Here is a 27862-nt window from a genome sequence, read left to right on the forward strand (position 1 = left end):
ATCGCAGGGTTTGTAGCGTAGTGCGCCAACGACTGCACTATCGCACACATGTACGGGCAAAAAATGGCACTTTTCCAAAGTTTTCAAGCATATAAGCACACTTTTACAATTGCTTTCAATTGGCCCTCTCAGCAAACACTACAATGCACTCCCTTCATGCTTTGTGAAGAGTGCTTGTTGCTGTCAATCAATCGACGTGTTCATCTTGAGAACAATGACAAACCAAATTATTTAAAAAGACAATCAGCATGGCTTTTTTGTTTGAAACATGATGGGCGTTTTTTAATCCAGCCAGGACGCACTTTTTTCAAAGGAGCTTGAACTACAATGAGAAGTTTTTGAGTCCAAATTCCGATCAGGGGGACAGGTGTTGCCCTTAACTGCTCAGGTGCTGCCCCAGTTTTTTGTAGACAACTTTGTGGAACGTTTCCATCCTGCGACTAGACTGGCTTCTCCTGCCAGTACATGGTATTTCACCAACCGGCTCTCTCTCAGAGCCACTGACATAGATAACCACATCGCCCCCCCCCCACACTCATTTCAGCAGGTGGAACCACTGCCACTTGAATGTTGTGCGTGTGACCATCTCTGAGACCATCTCAACAGAAGAAAACCTGGTTTAATTCCAGGTTTCTGAAACTCGAAGATTATAAACCCAGGATCACAATTCGGTGGCTCCGATCAAGGCGACCCGCGGATCCTCCCGACACGGCTGTTACGAGTCTGGGGCTGCGTTCCCCGTACCTGCTTGAGCGTGTACTTGTCGTTGGTGGAGAAGAGAACGACCGTGTTAGGCATCGCGTCCTCCGACGGCTCCTCCTTCTTCATGGAGCCCTCGGGCGTGAAGCCCTGGGTCGTAGAGACAATAACAGCAGCGCGCGCGCGGGTGGCAGCAGACAGCATAACGGTGAGTCGTGTAAGAAGGCACGAAAAAAATTTGATGGAATGGCACCGCAATTCAAACGTGGAGGGGGAACAAGTAAACCCGTAAAAACAAAGTTTTTCACTATAAATCCTTTATATGCGTGGCATCGGGGCGGCTAGAGTCCTCTCGTCCTCTGGCTTGAGATGGCTGCCACCTATGGGTCAGATGATTGTCTGGCAGCATAAAAAAATTGGTAATTAAATATTTACATTTTTTTCCCTAAACAGTGTAAAATTTTTGAAATTTTTTTTGACGAAAATGCATTGTCACGCACAACGAGTCTGTGTGCAAAATATCAGCTCGATTGGATCACGGGAAGTGGGTTAAAAAACGACCGAAAGATTTGCATGGTCCTAAGCAAGCAAGCAAACTTAATATAAAGCATTTAAAAAAGACTGCCGGGTTTAAAATTGAACAGCTTTCACATGGGAACACCACCTCACAGGGTTTCACCATATCAATGCCCATGCCTACCAATGTAACGCAATTTGAGTTCGCGTAGCACAGAGCATCCCAGGACGCTTTCACGATAAAATAAATAACCGAACAGACAAGCCATTGGGCCAAACAATCCAGCTAAAAAAAACACGTTTGATTTAAAGTGCCGGCAACACACACGATTGCGAACCAGAGGAAGACACGTAAAGTTGATGGGGCAATTACGTGTTAAAAGGTGACGGATGTTATGGACGTTGAAGAATGAGGCCATCGTAGTTAATAAAGACGTTACATTATGGCTCCAGCAAAACTGGGTCTAATTCGTGGCGATGCCTCTTTGCCCTCCTCTCACCGGCGGATCGCCACGCGTCAGTCACCCGATGAATTAATGAATGTGAAACCGCAGAGCCGGAAGTTGGCCAAAAGAAAGCCAAGGACCAAATACTTGAAGTGATTTTCTGTGTAAATTTCAATGAGGATTATAGGATGAAACCATTGCCACTTGCTAAAGACGAGAGAACCCAGTTTAATTACGGGTAGGTGAATGTCTGGGCCCGAGAAGCCAAGATCTCTGAGGTGCCTACCCGCACAGCGCTTTTGCCGGCCTGCGACACGGCTATTATGAACCCCTCCCCACAACACCCCAGGCAGCCGGCCACCTTCCCTCATCTACCCAAGTTACAAAAACATTGCTTCACCCCCCGCCCCCAGACAAAGCAAGCAAGCAGCAAAAATCTAGAGCTGGAGCCAGTGCTCACAAACACCCGAGTTCTCACCCCGGACGTGGTGATGCTGCCCGTGGGGGAGCGGTAGCTGCCCCCTCGCCCACGGCCCCTACTCTGGGGGTGTCCTCCGGGACCCCCCCTCGGGAACCTCCTCCCACGGAACCCGACGCTGGGACCCTGCGGGTGCAAGGAAACGTGGCACAAAGTCAAATCGCGAGCATGCGTGGCCGTCGCGCAAGGCTCTCGCGAGGGCGTCGTGTCTCACCGACAGCCTGCAGCTGTGTCGCAACGAGCGGTGATGACTGCTCTGTGCTCTCCCAACTGAGTCATTTTGGAGAAATTCTTTGAATTGGACAAATTGACCACAGGTGACCTCCACTGTGTCGCAGGATTTGAATCGTGAACCTCTGCAACAAGCTGGGAACGCTTCAGTGTTGGGCTCTATCGCTGTAATTAAGATATCAAATACAAAGATCGCCTGCATAGCCTTAAAAGACTGTGGGGGCAAGTGTTGTTATTGAGCACCTATGAAGGCAGGCACGGCACACGAGGGGACAGGTGGCTGGCACCACGCCCGACCACCTTTGTCTCCCCAGTGGCGATGTTTACACACCGCACCAGGTACTCATTTGAGGCTGAGTCGAACTAGGGGAGGCCCAGGACAGGATTAGATAATCATCAGTGGTGTTGGCCGTGAGCGGGAATCCATAGCGCTAACGCTATCCACAATTAAGACCACACAAGTCACCTGCATTACCACAACCGCCCCACAAACCAATCAACCAAGCAATTGCGGTGGCAGCATTCCGCCCACCGCTAGGCTGGCACAGTCACCTGCAGGTGCCGGATGCGTGAGCGGCCAGTGGAGAAGCGTTGCCTGAAGATCGCCGGCTTCCCCATGCCGATTCGCGGCATTACCGACTGCGAGGTCCCCGAGCAGCACGCCATGGAGTACGCCGAAAACTTATGGGCTCCACCAATGTTGCCGCCGCTCCCTCCGCTGCTGCCACAGCCACCACCACTGCCGCCGCCGCCAATGGCAGGCACCAGTCGTTCCCTGACCGGCACAACTGACAGCGCTGTCCGCTCGCCTGACGTCGGGAAGGACTGCGCGGGAGCAGCACCGGCGGGACGTGACATCGTCACGGTGCCGGCGGTTGAGCCCGGCGCCGCGATCTTGCCCAGTGCCTGGGGATTCGATCCGGCAGCCTGCCCCGGCGTTCCGGCGACACCCCTGTCGACAGGACGCGGCACCCCGTGCCTCTGCGTCGGCTGCTCTGCGCCGACGCCGCTGGCACTCGGCGCCTCCCTGGGCCTGTGCCGCTCGGCGCCGGAAACGGAGGGCGCGTTAGGCGGGAGCGGGCCCGGCGGTCGTATGGGCCGACCCATCTCACGGGGGTGGTACTTGAAGGCGAGGGCGGCGCCGGCGCTCGCGGCGGGCTCGTGCCTCGCCCCGCCCGGTACGTGCCCGTGCGGGGGAACCACCTTGGGCGGCCTCGCGGCGCCGGGACCGAAGGGCCCGGAGTGCGGCGGTCGCGACGCGAGTTCACCGTGCCCGTGGGGGGTGCCGTGCGGCCTCGCCATGCCCCCCACCGGCGGTGGCGGTCGCCCCGTGGGCTCCAGCTTCACGTACGACTTCATCTTGTCGCGGGGAAGTTCGCGCGGCCTCCGAGGCCCCGTGAAGTTGAGGCCCAGCCCCGGCGGGCGATCCTCCCGACCGTCCAGCCTGGCTTTGTGGAGCGCGGCAGCGCCGGCGGTGGCGCCGTGAGGCAGGCCCGGCATCGGCGGCCCGAATGGCCGGCGCACCGGGTGGCGGTCGCGTTGACGGTCCGCGTCGCTGCCCGCGGCGGAGGGGCCGACGGGCGGATGGCGGTGCCGCTCGGCGAGGCTCGGCCCGTGAGGGGGATGAGGGAGCGCCGGGCGCTCGGGGTCGCGGTGCCGGGGCGGCAGGCGTAACGAGGGCGGCCGGGCAGCGTCTGTCTCCCTGCTGCCAGAGCCCGACGCGATCCTGGAGCCTGGGTCTGCAAAAAAAACAAAACTCGTTGATCAGGAGAGACATCTAAAGCTGGCGCGCGCAGAAGGTAGCGATATCTGGATTGACCATAGCTCATCAGATTTCTCTGGGATAACATTTTTTTTTTCTAAATTAACCAGACTGAAATCACCAAACTTGTCTTGAAAAATAACCTGTGTGTTGACTGTACAAGTTAGCTAAATTTGATCTCGGGACAATAATAAGAACTCGGGACAATAAAAAAAAAGGTTCAAATAAGAACAGCGGATCCTTGGATCAACGTGTGTGGTGCCGTGAGCATGACTTTGTTGTGCAAGAGAACACACGTGCGTGGGATATGTACGTGCCAACTTGTCACAGTGGGTAGCACAGGTGGTGCATCTGCCAGTCACCTCGGTCAATTAACCCGTTACATCTGGGTTTGTCATGTGACCTTCTGCCAAGCAGGCCTTCGACACTGCGTTACAAATTTGGCGACCTGAGTTTGATTCCCTACCACTGCTGCCTATCAGCAATAAGAGATATGTGAACCAGCCTTCAGCATCCCCTAGGGTTGACTTAGCCTTAAATTGATAAAGAGTACACACATCGGCACTAGGAAGATAAAAGCTTCGTGCTGGAGACACCCATCCCCTTGAGAGGCGCGTCATCCCTAATAGGTGCTCACTAACAGAACTTGCCCAACCAGCCTATGTAGGCTAAACAGAGGATCCAGTCTTTGCGTGTCGAAGTGACTGTGTGGCTATTTGTGCGACCCTGGGTGTGTGTGTGTGCGTATTGCCAGTCTTATCAGCTGTGAAAGACGACGGTGTACGTGGCGGCTTCTTGTTGCTGAGCACAGGAGGAGCAATGTAAAGCGGGCAGCAACAAACGGTACTCTCAAAGAAGCAACAGGTACAGAGCTAACTCGTCTCTTGAACTGAGCAAAGGTTATATGTATGCTGAACTTCTTTTGCACTGTACGCAGCCAACCATGCTAATCGGAGTATATAATTAGAAGACGGGAGAAAATTCCCGAGCCGCTTTGTCGTCCGACAGTCGAGCGGTGCATGCATTTAGATGGGAGGGGCAGCGGGTGTGCGTGAATGGCCGCGAGCGTGTCCCAGCGGGGGCCACCACACCTGCCGTCGCGGCCAAAGCCGCCATTGGTGGCGACTTCAAGGGGACGACGTCTCTGCCGCCGGGAGCCGTGCCGGGCGGGGGCGGTAGCCTCCTCGGCCGCTCCCTCTGCGCCAGCGAGCGGGGCCGGCACAGCGGGCACAGGTAGTCGCGGCAGTCGAGCCCGGTCCGCACGCCGGACTCCTCGCACTCGGCGTGCACCATTCTAGAACGACAAGCAGGTCCGTCCATCCGTCAGTCCGTCAAGTTCGAGTTTAAGAATTCACACCGCGGACGGGCGACCAGCTCTTGGCACACAGGGGAGCGGCGAGCATGAGCCGTAGTCGGCTGCACAATCGTCGGTGCTGAGCAAACGCACGCGAAAACACCACGCACGTGCACACAGCCATGCGAGCCAATGAATAAATGCACCTGCAAGGACACACAATAACAGCTGCCGTATAATTTGTATTTCTTTAAATTTAAATCTTGATGGTGCTATCGGTGTCAAAGGACGAGATATCCATCATCTCTCTCGCAGTGAGAGCAACTCCATGTTGGAGAATGGTCCAAAGAAAAATATATCACAGAGCTTCCCCTCCGGAGATCTCTTTCAAGTGACCACCGGTCCACACGGTAGAGGGCAGCGCCTCCCAAGTGCGACGTGTCAACGTGCCGTGGCATCATCTCAGTGTCACTGCATCATCGTGGTGTACTGCAACATGCCATGGTGTGACATTGACCGTCACGTGGTGCAGAGGAACGGCGTTCGGTAGCAGGTCGTGGTATGATGTGTCGTGGTATGGAGTGTTGTGGTATGGAGTGTTGTGGTACGATGCAACCGGTTTTAATTTAGTCGTCGTTTTGGCCTTCATAGTCTGTCTACTCGATGACAACCTGTGGAATTTTAGTCACTTTTGCGTATATTGAGTTTGGTTATTAACAAACTAATTTGGCTACATTAGTCAGCATTTATTTTAATAAACAAAGCCAATTTGCAGACTAAAATTCCACAGGTTGTCATTAACTAGCCAGACAGAAAAAAAAAAATCACGATAATTTTTCCATTTATTGCTCCCAAATGCCCCAGCATTTTCAAAGCACCTCACCATCTCATGTCAATAGAGCCATTTCTTTTCCTTTGTACGTACGTTGAAATTATTTCCCACCATACATAGCCAACCGTGCTAGATTAGAAGGTGAGGAGGAAGGACAACTAAGCCGAGACCAGAGCACCGACTAAATTAACAGTGGGTACAACGCATCGACGTCGCAGGGTGCGGAGTAGACTGCCGCGCCACCGACAGATATCCAGCGGCGCGGAGCGAACCGGCAGCGCCGGCGCGATGCCCAACTCGGACCTCACCTGCTGCAGCGTTGGCACGCAAGGAGCGTGGACGCGGGGCGGCGGCCGTGCGCCCTTCCGCACACGGGACAGGCGCGCCCGCTCGCGCGCTGCTGGTGGCAGCGCTCGCACAGGGAGTAGTCGCGGTGCCAGCGCGAGCCGGGCTCCACGCCTGCCGAGCGCGAGCCGCAGTCGCTGCACGACCGGCAGTGCTGCGAGCGCGCACGGGGCAAACGGGCACACACGGGCACACACGGGCATGTGTATACGAGCACCAGAGAGAAACACGAAGATAAAGATCCCCTTCATAGCCTGAACAGACTCTTCGGGCAAGTTCTGTTAGCGAGCACCTATGAAGGCCGGTATGGCACACGAGGGGGTGGGGGTGGCCAATACCACGCCCTACCGCCTTTGTCTTCCGAGTGGCGATGTTTTACATACCGTACCAGGTGATCATTTGAGGGTGAGTCGACCGAGGAGAGGCCCAGAAACGATTCAGATAACTGTCATTGGTCTTGGCCGTGAGAGGGAATCGAACGCGGGTCGCCAAGTTCGTAGCGCAGTGCGCTCACCGTTACACTACCGCTTCTCACGCATGCACACACACAACAAGAACAGCTGCCCTTTGCGATTCCATGGCAGCGATGTTCGTATGGTGCTTATGCCAGGCTAGACACACTTAATGGACAAACATCCCACTCCCACAAGGCGGTGGTTTTAATTCCCTGGAGTTATCAAACGGGATTATGAATGCCTGCCCCTTTAGGGCCTCCGGCACATGCTTAAAAGGCCATCCCATGTAACCTACATAGGCTGTTGGAAGAAAGTGCTCTCGGTGAGCACCTACTGAGGCTGGCATGGCACGAGAGAAAGTAGTGTGGCCAGGGCCGGTTCAGATATCACTTGACACTGCCGATAGCCATCGAACTCAGGATTCTGGGTTCGTAGCGCAGCACGCTAACCACCACTCTCCACCCACCCACAGTCACATACAAGTATAAAGAAGAAACACACACACACATGCATATACTGTACATGTAAAGACCTGCAAAAAATTAAGACATGCAGGTCATACATTAGTGTATGAGCTCACAGGTGTGTGCTTGTTTTGTCTGGTCTTATTGTACCACAATCATAATTACCAACAGTGTTTTAAATTAATCTTACATGAACTGATTTGGTCATAATGAGTTACAATTTCTGGCGATAAAGGATGGCAGTAATACAGTCTTGCATGTGGGAGGCCGCACTTTGCCATGTGTTGGCTCAGACCCAAGCCAATGACTGATTCGGTGAATAAATTACTGATTAACAGATGCCATGTGCATGACATCAATGTGCGTTCCATTCACATGCGCCAAGCCCGAACGTTGTGTACACAATAAGAATGGAACGTTACATAGCGGTACAATAATCACATTTTAAATCAAAGCGGGGGGGGGGGGGGCAAAAAACCCCAACAAAGCGAAAGCTTTGTTAACGAGCACGCAATCGGGCGCCTGAGTCGCTGGATGTATACAATCGTTGCGCCTGCCAAAGCGTCGGGTTTGTGTATACTTGAACTTTTTAAAAACTTTTTTACTCGCCAATTATTTTCCAACTGTGCAACCGCAGTAAATCAATGGCAGAAAGAAATTCCACTCTCATCGAAAGCAGTGCTGTCACCGCGAGTTAAGAGAAAAAATAGCAAAAAAACTCACATTAATCAATGCAGAGGGGCTCTTGACAATGACAACAGGGCCATTAGCCCAAAATGTCACCCATCATATAATTATTCCCCCCTCTATACGGTAGCATTATTGACGGATGCCCATTGAGTTTTTGTTTCTTGTGCTCGTGCTCCACTGCGAGGTTTCAATTGCCTCGTATTGAAAGTAGGGGTAAAGTATCGGTGGACTGCCACCTCTTCCATGACAACTGGCCCCTGTGCACGAGAAGATTCATATATACCCTGAAGAGGTGCTTGCTAGAACCGCCTCCAGTTGAGGGCCTTTCATCAGCATTGCCAATGAGCTGGCAAACGCGAGGGCTGCGCCTTTCATATTCTTAGGTTTTCGGTAAAGTCACGTAGGTAAAAAATTAAAATTAATAAAAGTAAAATAAATAAAAATGACGACGTTTACAAGAGATACTACCCCGTATATATACGGGGTAGTATCTCTTGTAATCTCTCATTTACTTGATACAGCAATCGTGCTGTGACGGTTCCACCTGAAGACTGAAGCTTGTGTTGCCCCCGAAACGTTGTGATTTTTATTTTATTTTACTTTTATTAATTTTAATTTTTTACCTACACGACTTTACCGAAAACCTAACAATATGGCTGCGCCTTTGCACATTTCTGCAATCCAGGCTCAGTTCCCTGCACTCGGCCCAGGTAGAATTAACGGGCTCGGATGCTTAGGAATTGGGTGGCAGGGTGGAACAATGGTAACACTCGTGCCTGATAGCAAGAAGTACCTGGGTTCGATTCCTGAATCGGGCGATTTTCTCTACAGAGTTTGCAAGTTCTCTCTCTCTATTCCCCTGTTCTGCATGGATTTCGTCCGTGTTCTCCGGTTTCCTCCGAAAGTAACATTTAATAAACACACAATGTAACTGGTATTGGCCAAACATCCCAATGCTGAAAAATTACCTGCAAATTACTCAATTGGGATCACACACGGCAGCAGCATTGCCCCCCTACTGATAAAACTTGGCAGGAGCCTCCTGCTCAAGGAGTCTTGAGACTCGGTGAGACTTTCCTGGGTAAATAAGCGGGGGGGGGGGGGGGGGAAGGGATCGCACGTGTGGGTGTCGTGCGTGTTCACACACATGCGTGCAAGCGTGTGCGTGCCCCAGCTACCCACCTTGCACTTCCACGTGTTCTTGGGAATGGACTGCATGGCGGGTCGCAGGCAGTACGTGTGAAAGCCCTTGTCGCAGGCGTCGCACACCAACATCTTGCTGTCATCGCCCGGCTGCCTGTACTCACAACCGCACCGTTGCACTCACTCTTAACTTCGCGAAACTCATGCCGCACGATGTGTGGTGCATGTATGCTTGTTGAACTTCTTTCGCACCGTACGTAGCCAACCGTGCGAATCGTAGGTGCGGTGGCTGGTAGATTGCAAAGTAGGAGCCACTGCTCTGCCCGTATCTATCGATGTCATTGGTGGCTTCCTTGAGGCTAATCTGCCTTGGGTAATTTTATGATTACATTGTATCCCTCCTACTACACCGTTGTCTGTTGGGGATGCAACTAGCCCTTGAGACAGTCATGTGTCTTCAGCGATGATATGATTTGTTCTACGATGCGTGCGTTGCTCTTTCTGTGTCTCAGTTTAATTCCCAGGCGTGTATTTCTTCCCCATTATTTTCCCTGCCTTTTGATATTTGTCCAAATGCAACGAAGAGACATTGCATCGTGATAAAAGTGGGAAAAATGTGTTGCTGGAACGGATGACGGCCGAAGGACGAGACTGGCGATGAAATGGCAGCCAAAGGAGAGACTACCTTGGCAAGGAAACAATGACATTTGCTCGTTTGCAGGAGCTAAATGGACCGTAGACATCGCGATACTGTGAGTGATGTTGACGATGTGCGGAGGCCTTCATTCAGCAGTGGATTGATCGAGTTTTTTTTATGAAGCTGTTATCTAGGAGAACTCACATACTGGCTGGACATGCCACTGGACTGAGGGGATCCTCTGCCGACCGTGGCTGAATTACAAAATGGGACAGCACAATACTAACCACCACTCAGGCGCCTCACAATAATGATGTCCACAAGGAGGGCAGGCGATTGGATCTTCGAAGACAAGGGAGATGTGTGCTAGCATCAATAACATTGGCCGTGATAACCCATTCACGTCTTGACCTTGACCGTCATTTGCATTAACATACATTTCTTATTTGCTGTGAATGTGACACGGATTAACAGTTGCCGACGCATAGTTGTTCTCTGGGTTAAAAGTAAATCACTAGCACTAAAGGCTTTGGATATATACACAAACTAAAAAAAGATAAAAAATCTCGATATAGTGGTTTAAAAATAAAAATTGGGGAAGTAACATAACACATTGACCGCCTATCACCGACGGATCAAAACGTAGTTGACTCAGCTGACGCGCACGTAACGACAGCATCGATTCGCCAATACGGAGTGAAGTGCTGTGGTGTCGGAGGTTGATGCGACGATTATAGCAAATGCACTCGCCATTGCACAAAGCTCCGTAACAAAGCCAAAGATACCCGTGTAGTCTATTCATATTGTTGGGGCAAGTGCTGTTAGCGACCACCTATGAAGACAGGCACGATACACGAGGAGGGGTGGGGTGGCCAACACCACGCCAGGCCACCTTTGTCTCCACAGTGGAAATTTTGATACATCGTACCAGGTACTCACTTGAGGCTGAGTCGACCTAGGAGAGGCCCAGGACCGGCTCAGATAATCATCACTGCTGTTGGTAGCTGTGAGCGGGGATGGAACTCGGGATGCCGGGCTCATAATGCAGCGGGCTAACCGCTGCGCTATCTCTCCCCCACACGTGTGCTCGCACGCCCACATTCCTACATGTGTGCGTGTGTGCGTGCGTGCGTGTGAGTGTGCGTGCGTGTGAGTGTGCGGACCTGCAGGTCTGGCAGATCTTGCACTCTGGGCACTGCCATCCGGCGCGGATGGCGGTGCTGGGCGCGATCTCGAGGCAGCGGCCGTGGTAGTGCTGCCCGCAGCTGGTGCAGAACAGCTGATTGTGCAGCTCGCCCGGCTGGTCGCACACCACGCAGTTTGCCTCCTCGCCCGCTGCACACAGGCACAAACACGGCAACGCACACGCGCGCGCACAAGGTTCCACCGAGATTAGATTACTGCTCTTCATGTACGAGACAGAGCTCCCTCTGTCCGTTTATCACTTAGGCTTTCGCGACCAATATTATTGAAGAGGTTTTTTGTGTTAGATCGCGTAGGGTATAAAGGTGTCGTAACCCTCCACCACCCGACACAGCCAGTAAGGTTTGTCACGCGCCAATTAGTTACTACTTCAGCCCACCGGTGTGCTAGAGAGTAAATCCACAACATTTACAGTTTGAGTAGTACGACGTTTCGCTGGTAATAACGTCCAGCATCATCGGCCGATTTACCAGAATAGTGAAGCAATCCACCTGTTTCCGGTCTTAAATAGAGCAAGATGACGTCACCCTGAACCCATCAGATACAGAGATCAGAGGCGGAGAAGTTCATTGTAATAAAATAGTACTGTAGATTATTAATCAGTTAAATCGCATGAGTTTCCTTTATAAGAAATACCTTCATTATGACTCCCTCTGTCCATTCGAAGCTCCCCAATTTTAAAGCCGATTGTGCTACGGGGCTGCCCTTTTGTGTTCAAGAGAAAGGACCGTGGAATGGGACGCCATAGAAGCACGTCTGAGCGGGGCAACACTTTCGGACCGCTCACCGATGGTCACGGCCTGGTGAACGTGGTCGGGGCAGAGAAGCGCGAGGGAGCGGATGTCCTGGAAGGTGCCGGCCACGGCGGCGCACGGGTAGTGGTACATGTGCGAGCAGCTCTCCACCCAGCACTTGACGGTGGCACCCAGACGGCGGCAGTGCTGGCAGCGCTACTCGAGACGATGGGGGGGGGGGGGGGCGGAGGGGGGTGTTAGGGCAACGCTGGCTGCTGGCTTAAGTCCTGTTAAGGCAGTAACTTTACATAAAAAATGTACAAAGATATCATTGAAAAAAAATACAAGAGATGGTTTCCCACGGCTTATGCCACTGCTGATATATTTTGAATCTCAGTAATTAGTCTTTGCTCTATAAGCCTCGGGCAATAATAATTCACCTCAAGAATCCCAAAAGGTATGAAGATTATAGCATTGCACGGTGTATGTTTATATATATATGTGATGTCCCGGTTTTTTGCCAGTTGCATAATCGTAACCACTCAAGACGATGTATTCCCATGTAGCTCTCCCCTATTCTGGTATTGCGAGGAAGCTTTTTTCGCACGATGTGCTCCTGACTCAGGCACCGTTGAAGATGGTGAAAGCAAAGGCTGCAAAAATTGCAGGTGTTTGGTAATGACACCCGTGTCACTCGACTCATCGTTAAACCCTCGCCTCGGGGACCGGGTTAGGGTTCAAAGCATTTGTGCATTCCCTTCACCAGCACACACCACCACTCAATGAGAGAAGCAACCTGGCATTAAAAAGACAGTTGGATTATAACTGTACTCTCTGTGCTTTGCGATGCCATGAAAAGAATATATTTCCAATTCGGAACACTCATAGAGATGCAGGGTATTGTCATACAAAGTTAGAAAATGGCCACTGGAAGGAGATATGCGAGAACTACTTATGAAGTTTCTTCAATTGCTTTTAATCCACACCAGGAGTGCTAGCGATGCCTTACTCGCGTGAACTGCAGCTATAGGAGTGATTGTGACATGGCAATCAACCCCATATTTTATTTCTCCGAGCTGAAATAAGCCAAATTATGCAATAGGGTATCTACCCATTGTTGCCACCTGGATAATTTTCGGGAAAAAACAAACATGCAAAAGTGATTTGATTTTGTTTAACTCTGATCTGGGAAAATATACACACGCCTCAATCCAATCCGAAGCTGTTTTGTGAGCACCTATAAATACATAATGGCGGATTTGTGGCCAATTCCACACGCAAATAATATCCCCGTAAAGTCTTAACAGACTATAGGGGCAAGTGCTGTTAGTGAGGACCTATGAAGTCTGGAACAGTACACGAGGGGGTGGGTGGCCAGCACCATGCCTGACCGCCTTTGTCTCCCCAGTGGCGATATTTACACACCACACCAGGTACTCATTTGAGACTGAGTCGACCTAGGGGAGGCCCAGAACAGGATAAAATAATCGTCACCGGTGTTAGCCGGGTCGCCGGGTTCATAGCGCAGCGTGCTAACCGCTACACTACCGCTCCCCACACACAACACATAACACGACTCACGTGAGGCCAATTCCTTTCTGAAGACAGCCACATCACTGCGGCTTTTACTTTAGCCGAGCCAACGAAAACCAAGTCAGGTGTAGAGAGTATAAGATCTCACTGGTGAAGTGCACCGTAGCTTTGGGTGCTGTGATTGTTTTAAAAGTGCAAAATTAGAACGGTGCTCTTTGTCCCACACAAAAGTGCACGCCGGTCTCAGCGTGCGCTGTCAAGTGTGTCATACGGCAGTGTCTGGAGTCTGCGATGTCTTGGTGTGGTTTCAGGGTAAGGGTTACATTGCCAGCAATAATGCACATCGATAGGGCTCCAGTGTCAGCATATTTGGTCAATGTACGCGGTTCAGCGGTGCCTGTGCTCAGCCGCCAGTGTCAAGGGCACTGGCGTCAGGTGTGCCGGCGTCAGCGTGACGGTGCGTGGTTATGCCGGTCACAGAACCGGCGTTGAGTCTTGAGCATCTGTCACCTGCTTCACGGCGGCCAGCACGGCGCGGTCCACGTTGATGAGCTCGAGCTCGGGGGAGAGGCACACGCCCTCCGACCAGGCGGCGCAGCAGTGGTGCGCCCAGCAGTGGCCTGCGCAAGGACACGCGTCGCGACGCCGCAACACGTTCGCGAGCCGTTACTAAGCGACGCCGTGTGGCACCCGTCGCGACGCCACAACACGACCGCGAGTCGCTACCAAGCGACAGCCACGAAGTGTGGCACGCTGCGCGACGCCACGACATGACCGCGAGGCGTTACCAAGCGATGGCGACGAAGTGTGGCACGCGTCGCGACGCCACGACATGGCCGCGAGGCGTTGCCATGCAACCCCGACGTCGTGTGGCACGCGGCGCGATGACACGACCGCGAGTCGTTACCGAGCGACGGCGACGAAGTGTGGCACGCGGCGCGTCCCCATGACACGACCGCGAGGCGTTGCCATGCAACCGCGACGCCGTGTGGCACGCGGCGCGACGTCACGACACGATCGCGAGTCGTTACAAAGCGACAGTGATGCCGTAAGGCGTCGCCAGGCCATGTGGACTGGAGTAAGCTCGCTCATATTGGGAGGACCCCAAATGGACAGATCCGGTTGTCAGCGATGGTAAAAGTGAAAAGTTGCCGTTGAAGTCACGGCGGTGAATAAACGCAGGTGTGACAGATGAAGTGGCGAGCGGCTCGGTGAATGGAGGCCATTGGATACACCCGCAGTGTAATGGCTCGCTGACGAGAGGTGACAATACTGACTCCGGTGATAATTCATGGACAGGTGAAAGCTTGCTGATGGGAATTTGTGAAACAAACACAAATGCTGTCTAAGAGCAACAGTAAAGGACAACTAATTCAAGGCAATTAGATTTTCTAAAAACAATTATGTAAGGATAAGCTGGCTATTACAAGAATATTAAACAGAATAATATTAACTTTGGTCTTGCTGATAGGTAACCTATGCTGTCTTTATTCATTAACAGGGCTTGAAACTCAATTCAGAGAACATGGAAACAGAGCCTAATTAAAAGGAGACCTGATGGTTCAATGAGCCATTCTGTCTACAGGAAAGCCACCCATACGGATGCCTACCTAAAACCGGATTCCCACCACCATCCATCCCAGAAGAACTCCCTCATCAAGACTCTATACCAGGGGTCGGCAACCAAAATAACAAGAAGAGCCATTTCTTTCCAATTCGGTACAAAATTCAGTATTTCAAGAGCCGCAATGCATCTGAGTACATACTGTACATACGTACATATTGTCAAGAAGCAGCCCGTAAAGAGCCGCATGCGGCTCCGGAGCCGTAGGTTGCCGACCCCTGCTCTATACCATAGAGCCCAATGCATCTCCGACCAGGAACACATTGCCAGTGAACTCAAACACGTACGCCAAGCTCTTAAGGCTAATGGTTACTCCGACTACACAATCCGTAAAGCCATCACTCCAACCATCAAGAAGAATCCTGTTGAGGAGCCTTTCAAAACCATCACCTTACCCTACATTGCTGGGGTCACAAAAAAGATCTCCAAAATCCTGATTAAACACAAGATTCAAGTCCGATTCAACACAGTACATAAAATCCGTGATCTGGTCCCGTCTGTAAAAGACGTGGTTCCAGACATACAGTACCCTGGCGTCTACAAACTAAGTTGCCTCTGTGGTAGCAGTTACATTGGCGAAACCAAACGACATGTCTCGGACCGCATCCGCGAACATAAGGCAGACCTGAAACACGGTAGGACAAACACCTCAGCCGTCCAGATCACTGTTACAATTCAGTGGGCTCACATGACATTGACTTCTCCAAGACAGAGGTTCTCTGCAAGCCACCTGGCTACCATGAGAGATTCGTTCATGAGGCGATCCACATATACAAACACAGAGACAATTTCAACCGAGAAGATGGATTCGGGCTCAGCAATCATTGGAAGGACGTAATAAACCATTTCGGATCTTAACTGATTGTTGTTCACGTTTACGGCGACTTTCAGTCCGCAATCCACTCACAGGCATTAACTGTGTATCTTGTGTTCTCCACAGGGAATGCATTACTTGCTCCTCTGTTAGTGTTCGGTCACCGCTCTCCCATTCACATGTTTCATTGCTTTAACATTCCATCCCTTTGTTATTGCTACCCCCCCTGCCCCCTCCCTTGAAACCCCCCCGCCCACCTCCTACGCCTCTTGATATGCACATCCCTTTGTTAAGGTGCTCTTCTTACACCCCCCCCCCCCAACTCAGCGTCTATATAAGCTCCCAGCTTGACAGGATCTCATTCTTTACCTGAAGACGGCTGCTTGCGTTGTGGCTGAAACGTCGTGAGAATTGTTTTATTATGTTTTATTTTTATTATTTTATTACTTCCCTTCTACGTGACTTTACCGAAAAAACCAAGAAGATGAATTCCTGTAGTCACGAAAGCTTTAAATCGAAAAATAGAGCCTAGATATGCAGCTGCAATTTAAGAGCTGTTTTGTGTTGGAAAGAAAAACAATTAGCTAAATCACACAACCATGAGTTTCAAGAGTGCACCGATTGTTTTTCACAGGGGTTCAAAAAAAGTTCCTTTTCATTTCCTGAAGCTCGCAGCACATGGAGTGAAATGCCGGCCATCGTGCCCAACACCACGCCGTGCTATGCGAGAATACTTCAGAGGGGCCGTCCAGCACAAACCGCTCAAGAACCTACGCACCACTCGTTTACCTTTCAATTGTATTCTTTTTCTCACAAATGAAATATCAAATTGGTATCAAATTGACAGCGAGACAAACAAAGATCCCCCATAGAGCCAAAACACACTGTTGGGGCAAGGGCTGTTAGGGAGCACCGATGAAGGCCGGCATGGCACACGAGGGGGTGGGTGGCCAGCACCATGCCCGGCCGTCCTTGTCTGCCCAGTGGCGATGTTTACACACTACACCAGGTAAGTCGACGGAAGTGAGGCCCATGAGCGGATTAGATAATCGTCATGGGTTTGACCGCGAGCGGGAATCAAACTCGGGATGCCGGGTTCGTAAGGCAGTGTGCCAACAGCTACACTATCAGTTTAACACGTAGGCTTTCGCGACCAATATTGTTCATAATCAACGATTTTTGGGTTTAGATCGCGTTATTTATAAATGTGTCGTAACCCTCCACCACCCGACACGGCCAATCAGTAAAAAAGTGTCACGTTGACAAAAGACAAATAGTTCACTGCTTTAGCCCACCGGTGTGTTGAAGCGTGAAACCACAACATTTACAATTTGAGTACGACGTTTCGCTGGTAATTGCATCCAGCATCATCGGGCAATTCGCCAGAATGGTGAGGCTCTGCTGTGTCTCCCGTTCTTATATAGAGCAGCAGCAGGGTGACGTCATCATTAACTCATTAACTCATCAGGTGCAAAGATTTGAGGGGGGGGGTTATTGTAATTATATACTTGATTAGTAATAAGGCTATTGTTACGATGCGAGTTGTAGATTAGTAATCATTTGGAATGTGTTCTATTGTGATTATGCTACATTAATAATCAGTTAGTGCTTGTTTCCCTTATAAGGAATTGTAATGCATCTTATTTAATAATACGCTTCCAGGCCGCACTAAGCCTGTAGCTGTCTGAGCGATTAAAGTTATTTCTGTTTCTCTCAATCTCAATGGATTCTCTAATTAGTCTTTGCCAGTAGTAACTAGTTTTACACAACACTTCAACGTTGTCAAAATCAATTGAGTGTCCCTGTTGACAAGCATGTTCTGCCACTGCCGACAGTTGTGTTTGCGATAGTTTAATATTTCTCTGGTGTTCTTTTAGTCTTACACTAACGTTACGCCCTGTCTGTCCAATATAGCATCTGCCACATACACAATTAATCCGATATACACCTTCTGTTGATAATTTAGGTAATTCGTCTTTAGTGCACGTTACTAATTGTTGAATTTTGTGTACTGTACCAAATCTTACTGTAATGTTTTGCTTTTGCAAAACACGGGCTAATTTGTCAGTTACTCCTGAGATAAATGGTATTTTTATTGTTTTAATAATCTGATCGCTTTCAGCAGTGTTGCTTTGCGATCGTGATTTGGCATTTAGTGCTCTGTTAATTTGAGCATTATTGTAGCCATTCTGTCTTAGTGCTTCTTTAACATGTTTAATCTCTCTCACTAGACTTTCATCATCTGACACTGTTTTAGCCCGATGTATGAGCGTCTTGATTAGAGAGGATTTCTGAGCTGGGTGATGATGCGATTTCGCATTCAGATAGGCATCAGTGTGCGTTTGCTTTCTGTAAACGCTGTGTGTTATTTTACCATTTAGGCCATGCCCAAGTAAAATATCCAGGAACGGGAGTGTGTTATTCACCTCCATTTCCATGGTGAACTGAATGGCCGGGTTTTGTGCATTGAGATGATTTAGAAAATCGTTAAGTGTATCTTTACCATGTGGCCAGACAACCAAAGTGTCATCCACATATCTAAACCAAAAGGATGGTTTTAATGTGCTCGAGGCAAGTGCTCTGGTTTCAAAGTTTTCCATGTACAAATTTGCTATAGCAGGAGATAAAGGAGAGCCCATTGCTGCTCCCTCCCTTTGTTTAAAGAATTCACCTCTCCATAAGAAGTAAGTGTTATTTAAACAATGGTCAGCGAGTTTCGGAATATCTTTTGGTAAATCTGTATTCTTTACCAGTGTATCAAGTAATTTAAGCGACTCGCTCACTGGAACCTTAGTGAATAGCGAAATCACATCAAAACTCACCAAAATATCATTAGGGTTAAGCTTAATATCTTTGATCATATTCACAAGATGTTCTGAATTTCTTATGAATGATGATGTCCTACCGATGTAGGGCTGTATTTGTTTAGTTACATATTTTGCTAATTTATATGTGGCAGAGCCAATTGTACTGACTATGGGTCGTAAAGGGATGCCGATTTTATGGATCTTTGGTAGCCCATACAGTCTAGGTGGTTTTGAAGCCCTTGGCTTAATTAGGAATTGCTCATTTTTTGGGATTAATGAATTTGCAATGATTGCAGTAGTCTTACGTTCCAGAGTATTAGTTGGATCTCGTTTAATTTTAATGTAGGTACTTTCCTCTAATAAATCTTTAATTTTATTATCATAATCGGCTCGTGACATCACTACAGTAGTGCGGCCCTTATCCGCTGCTAGGATTTGAATATCTTTATTTAGACGAAGCTCTCTTAAGGCTTTTGCCTCGTTCGAGCTAATATTTACTTTCGGTATTTTACTATTCTCAATTATTTTGGCAACCTCGTGTCTAGTCATCTCTGCCTCATTATGTGGAAGAAGTCTTACTGCTGATTCTACCTCAGCAATTATCTCATCCACTGGAATTGTGCGTGGGGTAACGGCAAAGTTAAGGCCTTTAGAAAGGACAGAAATCATGTCAGTGGTTAAATTAGTGTTAGTCAAGTTCATTACGGTTTTGTTTTTAAATTGTTCGTTTTTAATAGGGATTTGTTTATTGTAAAGTCTAGAAAATTTGTTAATTTGGTTAGCATTTGTTAGATTAAACACATTATCAGCCGATTGTTGTGTTATAGTATCGATTATATTCCAATCATGCATGGACACACTATTGCTTATATTTAAATGTAAATGCTTTAGCGATTCAGAAATGCTGGATAATTCACTCCTGTTGTGTTGTATTCTCTCTATTAATAATAATTCGCTAGCTTTGTGTAGTATTTTGTTAGCTTTAGAAGACTTTATGTGATGTGTTATTTTAACTGCGTTTGGTATTACCTTCGAATCTCTGCACCTTTTGAGGAACGCCAATGAAGATATCAATTTCATCCGCTTAATGCGGAGCTTCTCCAATTTTCTGGTTTTAAGAAAAGTATCCTCCCCATAGAGGTTAGTCAGTTTAACACGTAGGCTTTCGCGACCAATATTGTTCATAATCAACGATTTTTGGGTTTAGATCGCGTTATTTATAAATGTGTCGTAACCCTCCACCACCCGACACGGCCAATCAGTAAAAAAGTGTCACGTTGACAAAAGACAAATAGTTCACTGCTTTAGCCCACCGGTGTGTTGAAGCGTGAAACCACAACATTTACAATTTGAGTACGACGTTTCGCTGGTAATTGCATCCAGCATCATCGGGCAATTCGCCAGAATGGTGAGGCTCTGCTGTGTCTCCCGTTCTTATATAGAGCAGCAGCAGGGTGACGTCATCATTAACTCATTAACTCATCAGGTGCAAAGATTTGAGGGGGGGGGTTATTGTAATTATATACTTGATTAGTAATAAGGCTATTGTTACGATGCGAGTTGTAGATTAGTAATCATTTGGAATGTGTTCTATTGTGATTATGCTACATTAATAATCAGTTAGTGCTTGTTTCCCTTATAAGGAATTGTAATGCATCTTATTTAATAATACGCTTCCAGGCCGCACTAAGCCTGTAGCTGTCTGAGCGATTAAAGTTATTTCTGTTTCTCTCAATCTCAATGGATTCTCTAATTAGTCTTTGCCAGTAGTAACTAGTTTTACACAACACTTCAACGTTGTCAAAATCAATTGAGTGTCCCTGTTGACAAGCATGTTCTGCCACTGCCGACAGTTGTGTTTGCGATAGTTTAATATTTCTCTGGTGTTCTTTTAGTCTTACACTAACGTTACGCCCTGTCTGTCCAATATAGCATCTGCCACATACACAATTAATCCGATATACACCTTCTGTTGATAATTTAGGTAATTCGTCTTTAGTGCACGTTACTAATTGTTGAATTTTGTGTACTGTACCAAATCTTACTGTAATGTTTTGCTTTTGCAAAACACGGGCTAATTTGTCAGTTACTCCTGAGATAAATGGTATTTTTATTGTTTTAATAATCTGATCGCTTTCAGCAGTGTTGCTTTGCGATCGTGATTTGGCATTTAGTGCTCTGTTAATTTGAGCATTATTGTAGCCATTCTGTCTTAGTGCTTCTTTAACATGTTTAATCTCTCTCACTAGACTTTCATCATCTGACACTGTTTTAGCCCGATGTATGAGCGTCTTGATTAGAGAGGATTTCTGAGCTGGGTGATGATGCGATTTCGCATTCAGATAGGCATCAGTGTGCGTTTGCTTTCTGTAAACGCTGTGTGTTATTTTACCATTTAGGCCATGCCCAAGTAAAATATCCAGGAACGGGAGTGTGTTATTCACCTCCATTTCCATGGTGAACTGAATGGCCGGGTTTTGTGCATTGAGATGATTTAGAAAATCGTTAAGTGTATCTTTACCATGTGGCCAGACAACCAAAGTGTCATCCACATATCTAAACCAAAAGGATGGTTTTAATGTGCTCGAGGCAAGTGCTCTGGTTTCAAAGTTTTCCATGTACAAATTTGCTATAGCAGGAGATAAAGGAGAGCCCATTGCTGCTCCCTCCCTTTGTTTAAAGAATTCACCTCTCCATAAGAAGTAAGTGTTATTTAAACAATGGTCAGCGAGTTTCGGAATATCTTTTGGTAAATCTGTATTCTTTACCAGTGTATCAAGTAATTTAAGCGACTCGCTCACTGGAACCTTAGTGAATAGCGAAATCACATCAAAACTCACCAAAATATCATTAGGGTTAAGCTTAATATCTTTGATCATATTCACAAGATGTTCTGAATTTCTTATGAATGATGATGTCCTACCGATGTAGGGCTGTATTTGTTTAGTTACATATTTTGCTAATTTATATGTGGCAGAGCCAATTGTACTGACTATGGGTCGTAAAGGGATGCCGATTTTATGGATCTTTGGTAGCCCATACAGTCTAGGTGGTTTTGAAGCCCTTGGCTTAATTAGGAATTGCTCATTTTTTGGGATTAATGAATTTGCAATGATTGCAGTAGTCTTACGTTCCAGAGTATTAGTTGGATCTCGTTTAATTTTAATGTAGGTACTTTCCTCTAATAAATCTTTAATTTTATTATCATAATCGGCTCGTGACATCACTACAGTAGTGCGGCCCTTATCCGCTGCTAGGATTTGAATATCTTTATTTAGACGAAGCTCTCTTAAGGCTTTTGCCTCGTTCGAGCTAATATTTACTTTCGGTATTTTACTATTCTCAATTATTTTGGCAACCTCGTGTCTAGTCATCTCTGCCTCATTATGTGGAAGAAGTCTTACTGCTGATTCTACCTCAGCAATTATCTCATCCACTGGAATTGTGCGTGGGGTAACGGCAAAGTTAAGGCCTTTAGAAAGGACAGAAATCATGTCAGTGGTTAAATTAGTGTTAGTCAAGTTCATTACGGTTTTGTTTTTAAATTGTTCGTTTTTAATAGGGATTTGTTTATTGTAAAGTCTAGAAAATTTGTTAATTTGGTTAGCATTTGTTAGATTAAACACATTATCAGCCGATTGTTGTGTTATAGTATCGATTATATTCCAATCATGCATGGACACACTATTGCTTATATTTAAATGTAAATGCTTTAGCGATTCAGAAATGCTGGATAATTCACTCCTGTTGTGTTGTATTCTCTCTATTAATAATAATTCGCTAGCTTTGTGTAGTATTTTGTTAGCTTTAGAAGACTTTATGTGATGTGTTATTTTAACTGCGTTTGGTATTACCTTCGAATCTCTGCACCTTTTGAGGAACGCCAATGAAGATATCAATTTCATCCGCTTAATGCGGAGCTTCTCCAATTTTCTGGTTTTAAGAAAAGTATCCTCCCCATAGAGGTTAGTCAGTTTAACACGTAGGCTTTCGCGACCAATATTGTTCATAATCAACGATTTTTGGGTTTAGATCGCGTTATTTATAAATGTGTCGTAACCCTCCACCACCCGACACGGCCAATCAGTAAAAAAGTGTCACGTTGACAAAAGACAAATAGTTCACTGCTTTAGCCCACCGGTGTGTTGAAGCGTGAAACCACAACATTTACAATTTGAGTACGACGTTTCGCTGGTAATTGCATCCAGCATCATCGGGCAATTCGCCAGAATGGTGAGGCTCTGCTGTGTCTCCCGTTCTTATATAGAGCAGCAGCAGGGTGACGTCATCATTAACTCATTAACTCATCAGGTGCAAAGATTTGAGATATGTGGATGACACTTTGGTTGTCTGGCCACATGGTAAAGATACACTTAACGATTTTCTAAATCATCTCAATGCACAAAACCCGGCCATTCAGTTCACCATGGAAATGGAGGTGAATAACACACTCCCGTTCCTGGATATTTTACTTGGGCATGGCCTAAATGGTAAAATAACACACAGCGTTTACAGAAAGCAAACGCACACTGATGCCTATCTGAATGCGAAATCGCATCATCACCCAGCTCAGAAATCCTCTCTAATCAAGACGCTCATACATCGGGCTAAAACAGTGTCAGATGATGAAAGTCTAGTGAGAGAGATTAAACATGTTAAAGAAGCACTAAGACAGAATGGCTACAATAATGCTCAAATTAACAGAGCACTAAATGCCAAATCACGATCGCAAAGCAACACTGCTGAAAGCGATCAGATTATTAAAACAATAAAAATACCATTTATCTCAGGAGTAACTGACAAATTAGCCCGTGTTTTGCAAAAGCAAAACATTACAGTAAGATTTGGTACAGTACACAAAATTCAACAATTAGTAACGTGCACTAAAGACGAATTACCTAAATTATCAACAGAAGGTGTATATCGGATTAATTGTGTATGTGGCAGATGCTATATTGGACAGACAGGGCGTAACGTTAGTGTAAGACTAAAAGAACACCAGAGAAATATTAAACTATCGCAAACACAACTGTCGGCAGTGGCAGAACATGCTTGTCAACAGGGACACTCAATTGATTTTGACAACGTTGAAGTGTTGTGTAAAACTAGTTACTACTGGCAAAGACTAATTAGAGAATCCATTGAGATTGAGAGAAACAGAAATAACTTTAATCGCTCAGACAGCTACAGGCTTAGTGCGGCCTGGAAGCGTATTATTAAATAAGATGCATTACAATTCCTTATAAGGGAAACAAGCACTAACTGATTATTAATGTAGCATAATCACAATAGAACACATTCCAAATGATTACTAATCTACAACTCGCATCGTAACAATAGCCTTATTACTAATCAAGTATATAATTACAATAACCCCCCCCCTCAAATCTTTGCACCTGATGAGTTAATGAGTTAATGATGACGTCACCCTGCTGCTGCTCTATATAAGAACGGGAGACACAGCAGAGCCTCACCATTCTGGCGAATTGCCCGATGATGCTGGATGCAATTACCAGCGAAACGTCGTACTCAAATTGTAAATGTTGTGGTTTCACGCTTCAACACACCGGTGGGCTAAAGCAGTGAACTATTTGTCTTTTGTCAACGTGACACTTTTTTACTGATTGGCCGTGTCGGGTGGTGGAGGGTTACGACACATTTATAAATAACGCGATCTAAACCCAAAAATCGTTGATTATGAACAATATTGGTCGCGAAAGCCTACGTGTTAAACTGACTAACCTCTATGGGGAGGATACTTTTCTTAAAACCAGAAAATTGGAGAAGCTCCGCATTAAGCGGATGAAATTGATATCTTCATTGGCGTTCCTCAAAAGGTGCAGAGATTCGAAGGTAATACCAAACGCAGTTAAAATAACACATCACATAAAGTCTTCTAAAGCTAACAAAATACTACACAAAGCTAGCGAATTATTATTAATAGAGAGAATACAACACAACAGGAGTGAATTATCCAGCATTTCTGAATCGCTAAAGCATTTACATTTAAATATAAGCAATAGTGTGTCCATGCATGATTGGAATATAATCGATACTATAACACAACAATCGGCTGATAATGTGTTTAATCTAACAAATGCTAACCAAATTAACAAATTTTCTAGACTTTACAATAAACAAATCCCTATTAAAAACGAACAATTTAAAAACAAAACCGTAATGAACTTGACTAACACTAATTTAACCACTGACATGATTTCTGTCCTTTCTAAAGGCCTTAACTTTGCCGTTACCCCACGCACAATTCCAGTGGATGAGATAATTGCTGAGGTAGAATCAGCAGTAAGACTTCTTCCACATAATGAGGCAGAGATGACTAGACACGAGGTTGCCAAAATAATTGAGAATAGTAAAATACCGAAAGTAAATATTAGCTCGAACGAGGCAAAAGCCTTAAGAGAGCTTCGTCTAAATAAAGATATTCAAATCCTAGCAGCGGATAAGGGCCGCACTACTGTAGTGATGTCACGAGCCGATTATGATAATAAAATTAAAGATTTATTAGAGGAAAGTACCTACATTAAAATTAAACGAGATCCAACTAATACTCTGGAACGTAAGACTACTGCAATCATTGCAAATTCATTAATCCCAAAAAATGAGCAATTCCTAATTAAGCCAAGGGCTTCAAAACCACCTAGACTGTATGGGCTACCAAAGATCCATAAAATCGGCATCCCTTTACGACCCATAGTCAGTACAATTGGCTCTGCCACATATAAATTAGCAAAATATGTAACTAAACAAATACAGCCCTACATCGGTAGGACATCATCATTCATAAGAAATTCAGAACATCTTGTGAATATGATCAAAGATATTAAGCTTAACCCTAATGATATTTTGGTGAGTTTTGATGTGATTTCGCTATTCACTAAGGTTCCAGTGAGCGAGTCGCTTAAATTACTTGATACACTGGTAAAGAATACAGATTTACCAAAAGATATTCCGAAACTCGCTGACCATTGTTTAAATAACACTTACTTCTTATGGAGAGGTGAATTCTTTAAACAAAGGGAGGGAGCAGCAATGGGCTCTCCTTTATCTCCTGCTATAGCAAATTTGTACATGGAAAACTTTGAAACCAGAGCACTTGCCTCGAGCACATTAAAACCATCCTTTTGGTTTAGATATGTGGATGACACTTTGGTTGTCTGGCCACATGGTAAAGATACACTTAACGATTTTCTAAATCATCTCAATGCACAAAACCCGGCCATTCAGTTCACCATGGAAATGGAGGTGAATAACACACTCCCGTTCCTGGATATTTTACTTGGGCATGGCCTAAATGGTAAAATAACACACAGCGTTTACAGAAAGCAAACGCACACTGATGCCTATCTGAATGCGAAATCGCATCATCACCCAGCTCAGAAATCCTCTCTAATCAAGACGCTCATACATCGGGCTAAAACAGTGTCAGATGATGAAAGTCTAGTGAGAGAGATTAAACATGTTAAAGAAGCACTAAGACAGAATGGCTACAATAATGCTCAAATTAACAGAGCACTAAATGCCAAATCACGATCGCAAAGCAACACTGCTGAAAGCGATCAGATTATTAAAACAATAAAAATACCATTTATCTCAGGAGTAACTGACAAATTAGCCCGTGTTTTGCAAAAGCAAAACATTACAGTAAGATTTGGTACAGTACACAAAATTCAACAATTAGTAACGTGCACTAAAGACGAATTACCTAAATTATCAACAGAAGGTGTATATCGGATTAATTGTGTATGTGGCAGATGCTATATTGGACAGACAGGGCGTAACGTTAGTGTAAGACTAAAAGAACACCAGAGAAATATTAAACTATCGCAAACACAACTGTCGGCAGTGGCAGAACATGCTTGTCAACAGGGACACTCAATTGATTTTGACAACGTTGAAGTGTTGTGTAAAACTAGTTACTACTGGCAAAGACTAATTAGAGAATCCATTGAGATTGAGAGAAACAGAAATAACTTTAATCGCTCAGACAGCTACAGGCTTAGTGCGGCCTGGAAGCGTATTATTAAATAAGATGCATTACAATTCCTTATAAGGGAAACAAGCACTAACTGATTATTAATGTAGCATAATCACAATAGAACACATTCCAAATGATTACTAATCTACAACTCGCATCGTAACAATAGCCTTATTACTAATCAAGTATATAATTACAATAACCCCCCCCCTCAAATCTTTGCACCTGATGAGTTAATGAGTTAATGATGACGTCACCCTGCTGCTGCTCTATATAAGAACGGGAGACACAGCAGAGCCTCACCATTCTGGCGAATTGCCCGATGATGCTGGATGCAATTACCAGCGAAACGTCGTACTCAAATTGTAAATGTTGTGGTTTCACGCTTCAACACACCGGTGGGCTAAAGCAGTGAACTATTTGTCTTTTGTCAACGTGACACTTTTTTACTGATTGGCCGTGTCGGGTGGTGGAGGGTTACGACACATTTATAAATAACGCGATCTAAACCCAAAAATCGTTGATTATGAGCTACACTATCGCGCACACACACACACCCAGCCTGGGCAGCTATCTACAAACATGAAGGAGATATTCGTTTTCTTCTGCTGTGGCCTCTCCAAGTCACACGCGAACGTACGGTGATGTGTCATTACCCGTGGGCTTGAGCAGGTCCCGGATGGCGACATCATCCGGAAGTCCCACGCGCTGCAGCTCCTCAAGGGCACTGAGCGCCTGTGCCGGCGTTCGGCTACAGCAGCAGCAAACAGCAGCAACAGCAGCAGCAAACAGCAGCAGCAGCAAACAGCAGCAGCAGCAGCAAACAGCAGCAGCAGCAGCAAACAGCAGCAGCAGCAAACAGCAGCAGCAGCAAACAGCAGCAGCAGCAAACAGCAGCAGCAGCAAACAGCAGCAGCAGCAAACAGCAGCAGCAGCAAACAGCAGCAGCAGCAAACAGCAGCAACAACAGCAGCAGGAGCAGCAGCAGCAGCAAACAGCAGCAGCAGCAAACAGCAGCAGCAGCAGCAGCAGCAGCAAACAGCAGCAACAGCAGCAGCAGCAAACAGCAGCAGCAGCAAACAGCAGCAGCAGCAGCAAACAGCAGCAGCAAACAGCAGCAGCAGCAAACAGCAGCAAACAGCAGCAGCAGCAAACAGCA

At 46.7% G+C, this 27862-nt stretch overlaps 1 protein-coding gene across 15 annotated transcripts in view; it reads right to left on the reverse strand.

Moving 5' to 3' along the window:
* Window positions 1-27862, reverse strand: part of LOC144729166 (histone-lysine N-methyltransferase 2C-like) — a 161118-nt gene that overhangs the window by 57285 nt on the left and 75971 nt on the right. For all 15 annotated transcript variants that reach the window (XM_078609174.1, XM_078609183.1, XM_078609184.1 and 12 more), the window contains 10 exons: window positions 27360-27454; window positions 13973-14082; window positions 11983-12145; window positions 11156-11327; window positions 9395-9509; window positions 6567-6757; window positions 5224-5426; window positions 2923-4109; window positions 2140-2265; window positions 745-849 (listed from right to left, as the gene is read on the reverse strand). In XM_078609174.1, coding sequence (XP_078465300.1) covers window positions 745-849; window positions 2140-2265; window positions 2923-4109; window positions 5224-5426; window positions 6567-6757; window positions 9395-9509; window positions 11156-11327; window positions 11983-12145; window positions 13973-14082; window positions 27360-27454 — 2467 coding nt within the window. The remainder of the gene's footprint in view (window positions 1-744; window positions 850-2139; window positions 2266-2922; window positions 4110-5223; window positions 5427-6566; window positions 6758-9394; window positions 9510-11155; window positions 11328-11982; window positions 12146-13972; window positions 14083-27359; window positions 27455-27862) is intronic.

This window comes from Lampetra planeri, chromosome 31 (assembly GCF_965212315.1).
Source record: "Lampetra planeri chromosome 31, kcLamPlan1.2.h2, whole genome shotgun sequence".
Classification (NCBI taxonomy): Eukaryota; Metazoa; Chordata; class Hyperoartia; order Petromyzontiformes; family Petromyzontidae; genus Lampetra; species Lampetra planeri.